The sequence below is a fragment of the Nyctereutes procyonoides genome, unplaced genomic scaffold (genome assembly GCF_905146905.1).
Source record: "Nyctereutes procyonoides isolate TBG_1078 unplaced genomic scaffold, NYPRO_anot_genome, whole genome shotgun sequence".
Lineage (NCBI taxonomy): Eukaryota > Metazoa > Chordata > Mammalia > Carnivora > Canidae > Nyctereutes > Nyctereutes procyonoides.
In genome coordinates this window covers 24,955,916-24,962,786 of record NW_026575132.1, presented here as the reverse complement: position 1 = coordinate 24,962,786, position 6,871 = coordinate 24,955,916, and the positions used below count along the sequence as shown (strand labels likewise).

Sequence of the window (6,871 nt, the reverse complement as noted above, 5' to 3'; positions counted from 1 at the left end):
CATCTTCTTGACATTCCCCTCCAACTGGGACCACCCCAAAGAAGCCTACAAGAGAAGTAAAAACTGTGTGCTTGTTATCCAAACGCAGCTTAAGGACAGCTCTCCACCTCCTTCCCACCAGATCACTCCCCCCAATCCCTCCTAAGTGTGTATGGGGGTGCTCTTACCAGGCCGGCCTACAGTGGACTCCTTCTGAAATCTCTACTGTAAAAAGAAAAAACCCTCTGCTCTTTATTTATGTCCAAGGAAGTTGGAAGCTTTCAAAGATGATCTACTAGGGAATTTAAGGGATAAACAAGTGGACACACATGCAAGAAAATGAAAAGAACAAAAATAGTCATCCATGTGGAGAGTTCAGAGAAAGAACTCTTAACTCCACCTTCGTGTCTGATACCTCTGCTTGGACATCTGGGTCCTGGGAGGCTCTGATCCCCTGTGGTCCCTTGATATCATCTATTATCCAAATATGGATGTGGGCAGGGCTCAGAGAGGAGGCGTGTGGTGACAAGGCTTCCCTATTTCCCTTTATTCATCAAGGTTCTTCGAACTGTTAAGTCATTCTGGTCTCTGAGCTCCAGGCTTTTACAGTTGGACACACCTAGCCAGTGCCTCAGGTAGGAAGCCATTTCTGTTGCCAGGACTATCCTTGGGGAGGGAGACTTGGTTTGACTATATTTTAGAAAATGCATCCATTTCTCTGGGACCTGAAGATTTCTGCTCACTTGGCTTCCTGCCTCCTCCCTTGTGACCACTTATTCAATTCTGATCTCATACATGGCTGTAGTTGGTAACAAGGGGGACACAGTCTTGTCACCTCCTCCTTTCACACCTCTCCATTTTTGTGGAGAAGATGCTTACATTTCCCCCAATCTGCTGTTTATTGCTTTGCCCTCAAATGCAGTCTTCTATAAAAATTCAGTATCTGCAGACAGAGAAAACATACTAACTAATGTGTGAATCAGAATGATAGAACCTCAGGCCTGAGAGCAGCTCAGGGGTTATATACGCTGCCTCCCTCCACTTGCAGATGAGAAAACAGAAATCTATAAAGGTAAAACAACCCACTGAAAGTCACGCAGGTTATTATTGATAAATAAGGATAGAGCGAGGACTGATACCAGATATCCTTATTTCCAGTCTTGGTAACTTCCCAAAGATCTTCATATTGTTTTCTGGAGAGCCTGGGAGTTTTGGGGGAGTCACCTTAACAGCTGTTTGGGTAGAAATAGCAGGACCTCCTTCTTCCCAGCAGATGAGTTTTTGTTGGTTTTATGTGTTGGTCTTTTGGTGTGGTTTTGCTCCAGTAAAGTGTTTCATGATTTAGAAAGATATTCGAACACTGCTGATGGCCCTGTGGATGTTTAGGGGGTGATAACAGGGTATAAAAGATTCCCTCAAATGATGATGCTATGAACTCAACCTCTAAAGAAGCTCAAAATAGAAGAGAAGGAGGGGATCTCCTGTTGCCAAACCAGCAGAAAAGCAGAAGATATCCCAGTAACTGTTCTCACATCCTTGATTGAGTGACTTTAATCTGAGTTACTAAATCACATTTCTTTCCTTTGAATCTTTCAACTAGATTGAACCATGACTGTCTTTATGATAAATGTGTGGAACAGTACTGATTGGTGGGAGTCGGCTGAGGATGAATTTGGAGACTTCACTGGCACACCACCCACAGAAATATATAGTCCCTGTAAGATAGACACTGAGTCACTCAACAAGTATGCCGTGGTTGTCATCTATGCCTTGGTCTTTGTGCTGAGCCTGCTGGGAAACTCCCTAGTCATCCTGGTTGTCTTGTACAGTCAGATCGGCCACTCCGTCACCGACGTCTACCTGCTGAACCTGGCCATAGCTGACCTGCTCTTCGCCCTGACCTTGCCTATCTGGGCTGTCTCCAAGGTAAAGGGCTGGATCTTTGGCACACCCCTGTGCAAGATCGTCTCGCTCCTGAAGGAAGTCAACTTCTACAGTGGTATTCTCCTACTGGCCTGCATCAGCATGGACCGCTACCTGGCCATTGTTCATGCCACCCGCAGGCTGACCCAGAAGAGGCACTGGGTCAAGTTCATATGCTTAGGCATCTGGGCCCTGTCCCTCATCCTGTCCCTGCCCATCTTCGTCTTCCGCAAGGCCATCAATCCCCCCTACTCCAGCCCAGTCTGCTACGAGGACATGGGTGCCAATACAATAAAATTGCGGTTAGTGATGCGGGTCCTGTCCCAGACCTTTGGCTTCATTGTGCCCCTGATGATCATGCTGTTCTGCTATGGGCTCACCCTGCGCACCCTGTTTAAGACCCACATGGGGCAGAAGCACCGGGCCATGCGGGTCATCTTTGCTGTCGTGCTCGTCTTCCTGCTCTGCTGGCTTCCCTACAACCTGGTCCTGGTCGCAGACACCCTCATGAGGTTCCATGCCATCGAGGAGACCTGTCAGCGCCGCAATGACATTGGCCGCACCCTAGATGCCACCAAGATTCTGGGCTTCTTCCACAGCTGCCTTAATCCCTTCATCTATGCCTTCATTGGCCAGAAGTTTCGCCATGGACTCCTCAAGATCATGGCCTTCCATGGGCTCATCAGCAAGGAGTACCTGCCCAAGGACAGCAGGCCTTCCTTTGTTGGCTCTTCTTCAGCGAACACTTCTACTACTTTCTAAGCACCCCCTGACCCGGTTGCAGTCCCTCAGGGCTCTCCCTCGCCATCAGCATCCCGTTCCAAACCTCATGTCCACTGGCTGTTCGCAGTCTCTGTGTCAAGGCAGCTCCCAGCTGTGGTTCCAGGGAATTTCTGGGGCCACGTCCTTTTCAGGCCCATTGTATGGTTTAGGGAGCCTGCCCTGGTGCCCCACCCCTTACTATAGCTACAGTGTCAGCTGCTAGAGCTCACTGAGCCCACAGCACTCTGTTCTCTGAGGCAGCTAAAGATGTTTAAAAGACATCCTTTTACATGACACCAGAAAGTTCCTACCATTGGGAGCCTTTAATAGCAAGCGGCATTAGTTGCTGACCCAACTCTCCCTTGAGAGAGGCTGAAAAGCTTCTTGCTTGCCAGCAAAGCCCTCCTCCCTTGAGAGAGGCTGAAAAGGACAGGTACTCACTTCTAAAGACTCCCTTAAGCTAGGAGTGGCCCTGTCATTCACTTCTGACTGCTGAACTTTTAGGACATTGGGGTGCTGGGAAACAACTCTCCCGGGGGAAAGAAATCTTGGTTTGTAGCATTTGCCAGGTGGCCTGGTGTAAATGCCCCCACCACGGTGATTTCAAGTGTTTGGCAACCAGCTCACAAAAATCTAGGAAATGTAATGAGCTGCTTTCACAAGCAGGTACAAACTGGCTTCAGCACACCATTGCTTAAGAGGAAGTCTACTGGGGCCAGGGACTCCTGGGAAGTACTCCTGATTGAAAAAAGAAACACACACACACACACACACACACACACACACGCCCTTGTTTCATTCTTGCCTTTGAATATGGTTGTAGGATATGATGTGACAGAGAGGCAACAAGTATGCTCAACACACTGAGGCAGATGGAGCGGGTGAGGACAAAGAGCCCAGAAGGAAACCTAAGCATAAATGGTCAAATGATTTTCAACAAGGGGCACCAAGAGTATTCAATGGGGAGAGGATAGTCGTTCAACAAATGGTGTTGGGCAAAGTAGCTATCCACACACACAGGAACGAACTTGGTCCCTTTCCTTACACTGTCTACAACAGTTAACTCAAAATGGGTCAAAGACCTAATAATAAGCTGAATCTATAAAACTCTTAGAAGAAAATACAAAGGAAATGCTTCATCTGGTTTGAGGTTGGGAATGGAGAGAAGTTCAGAGATGAGGTTTAGATCAAGGTTGAGACTGGAATCAGGGATGAAGTTGGAGTTAGAGGTGATGCAGCAGGGAGCCAGAGATGGGGTGGCAGCTTGGGACAGGGTGGAAGGTAAGAAAAGGATGCATGTCAGGTAAGGAGGAGTTACAGAATAAGGAGAAGCTGGGGCTGGGGTTAATGATATTCAGGGAAGTTCAATGGGGTTGGGACTAGGTATGGAGTGAAGTGTAGGAATGGGATCAGTGTGCAGGTGTGGTGAGGATCAGGGAGAGATGTCAGAACTGGGGTGAATGTTAGGGGCTACTCCAGTTAGTGGCTGGAGCAGAGACATCACTGGCAGAGTCATCATTTTCTGGGGAGCATTGTCTAAGATGTTTTCTGGGGGCCAGGATGGAGGTACCTTGGCTGTTCAACTGAGGCTCTCCAAGTGGATTGATGAGAAAAGCTGGAAGAATGAAGAAGAAAACCAGGGAGGAAGGCTGGCAACTGGGCCTGGGAACCTCCACTTCCTTCCCTCTCTCCCTTCCTCCCTCCCCTAATGCACTTCCACGTCTCCTGTGACATGCTTAAATGCCCATCTTCCTTCATCCTCTGCTGTCCCAAAGACAACTTGGTCAGGGGCTTCAGTAAATAAACACAGATCCTTATTGGGTCTGGGGAAATGCAAATGACTAATACGTATCTGAAAAGGCCAAAACTTGGCCTCGATAGGAACCTGGGAAGTGGGAATCAAACAGCAATAAAATAACTTGAAAGTGTTTCAAAGAGAGAGGGATATACAGTTTACTCTCAAACAACACGAGTTTGCATTGCATGGGTCCACTTACATGTGGATTTTTTGTTTGTTTGTTTTTTACATGTGGATTTTTAAAATAACTACAGTACTGTAAATCTATTTTCATCATGATTTTTAAAAAATTTTAAGTACAGTCTACTCCCTCCACCCAACATGGGGCTTGCACTCACGACCCCAAGACCAAGAGTCACATGCTCCACCAACTGAGCAAGCCAGGTGACCTTCATGATCTTCTCAATAACGTTTTCTCCAGCTTACTCCATTGTAAGGATACAGTATATAGAGCACACCCAGTATGTGTTCATCAATGATTTTTGTTATTGGTAAGGCTTCTGGTCAACAGTAAGTTGTTAGCAGTCAAGTTTTAGGGGAGTCAAAAGTTACATACAAATTTTCAACAGCACGGTGGGGTCCGTGTCTCTAACCCCTGTGTAGTTTTAAGGGTCAACTGTAGTCAGAATTCCCTTTGGGGGTGAGGGATGGGGTAACTGGGTGATGGACATGAAGGAGGGCACGTGATGTAATGAGCACTGGGTGTTATATAAGACTAATGGATCACTGACCTCTACTTATGAAACTAATAATATATGTCAATTGATTGAATTTAAATAAAAAATAAACAGCAAAACAAAATAATTTCCTTTAAACAGGGGTGGCATTGCTCCATTAGATTTTCTTTTAAGATTTTATTTATTTATTCATGGCAGACACACAGAGAGAGAGAGAGAGAGAGGCAGGGGGAGAAGGGGGCTTCATGCAGGGAACCCAACGTGGGACTCGATCCCAGGTCTCCAGGATCACACCCCGGGCTGCAGGTAGCGCTAAACCACTGAGCCACGGGGGCTGCCCTCCCTTAGATTTTCAATGCAATGTGTAATTCTCTGGGTAGACCTCAAGACACAAATGATTTGGATTCAGATCTGTATCAATGTCAGGAGGTGGGTCCTAAAATAAAATAATGAAATATAAAAAGCAAGTGTTTCAACCACTGGATAGGGTAAGGATTAGATACGTGGTTAAGGTCAGGGAGACGGCTCACCTCAGAGAGGGCACAGCATCCAGGGTGAGCCTGGGATCAGGGATGGGGTGCATCTTGGGAGGGGACTGGGGTATCAGAGGTGGTAGAGAGCGAGGGATGGGACTAGGTTAGAAATGTGGGCAATATCAAGGATAGAGTGGGGGACAGGGATTGGGTTATGAATGTGTGTTCTGTTCAGTGCCTGCTAATTTTAAGTCTTGAAAATTTGTTTTAGGGGAAGCTGGCTGGCTTAGTGGAAAGAGCATGGGACTCTTGCTCTCAGGCTCATGATTTTGAGCCCCACCTTGGGTGTAGAGATTACTAAAAATGAATGAAAGAATGAATGAGTGAAGGAACTAAAAAAATAATGTTTTTTTAAAAAATGAAAATTTGTATTGTGGGCTAGGTTAAAAATTTTCAGTCTCCATGTAATTAATTATGTTGAAATATACTATTTTCCCCTACTTTAGTTACCCTTCTGACCAACCATGGCTCCCTCGCCTTCCCTCGCCCTCACTCCAGTGGCTCGTTCTTAGTAGTTCCAGCAAAAAACATTATTTGAGAGTCTGGGTTTTATTCTGTAGGGGTTTAAGATGGCCCCTTTCCCTGCAACTTGCATTTGAACTCGGGACTTTCAGAGGAAATAAAATAATGTAGATGAAATAAAATGACCACCTCCTCTCTGGTCTAAGGGTCTTTCTCAAGATGTGTCTTCTCTGAGATGACCACTAACTGAGAAATCATGATGGACTACAGCCTTTTGTTGTTTCCATGCAGAGGTTGGAATGGCCAAAGATCTCTGGGCTTGGCCCTTCTAGAAAACCACAAGTAGCTATGTTCTTACCACAGTTGCTTTTATCCATCCTGGTGCTCTGCTTTTAAACTCAAGATCCTTTTTTCAACCTTGAGGGTAAACATGAATTTAAGAACTAAAACTATGTAAAATACACAAAATACATTTCAGACTTTCAAAAAATTAATGTTTTAAAATAAAAATATTTTATGTACATTGTTAAAAAAAGTGATATAGCTTTATAAAGCTTATAATAAACGTCATCAGCAGCCCTCCTGCCATACTCCTTGCAGGCAAAGGGAGCAACTTTCAATTCTCATAGCTGTTTAATTTAATAGTAATGCACATACTTCTAAATATCATGCTTATTCAGCTGGCTCTTGATATTTTTCCACCCACTTTTTTTTCCCACTTTTAAATATCATTTACT

General features: G+C 45.4%; 1 protein-coding gene across 1 annotated transcript; it reads left to right on the top strand.

Moving 5' to 3' along the window:
- Positions 1-548: 548 nt before the first annotated feature.
- On the top strand, positions 549-5,154 carry LOC129522942 (C-X-C chemokine receptor type 2-like). The gene is made up of 2 exons (XM_055345494.1): positions 549-614; positions 1,580-5,154. The coding sequence occupies exon 2, from the start codon at positions 1,588-1,590 to the stop codon at positions 2,662-2,664; it is 1,077 nt and encodes a 358-aa protein (XP_055201469.1). The 5' UTR covers positions 549-614; positions 1,580-1,587; the 3' UTR covers positions 2,665-5,154.
- Positions 5,155-6,871: the final 1,717 nt, after the last annotated feature.

Coding starts and splice junctions, on each gene's coding strand:
- LOC129522942 (XM_055345494.1), top strand. CDS start 1,588: ATGACTGTCTTTATGATAAATGTGTGGAACAGTACTGATTGGTGGGAG.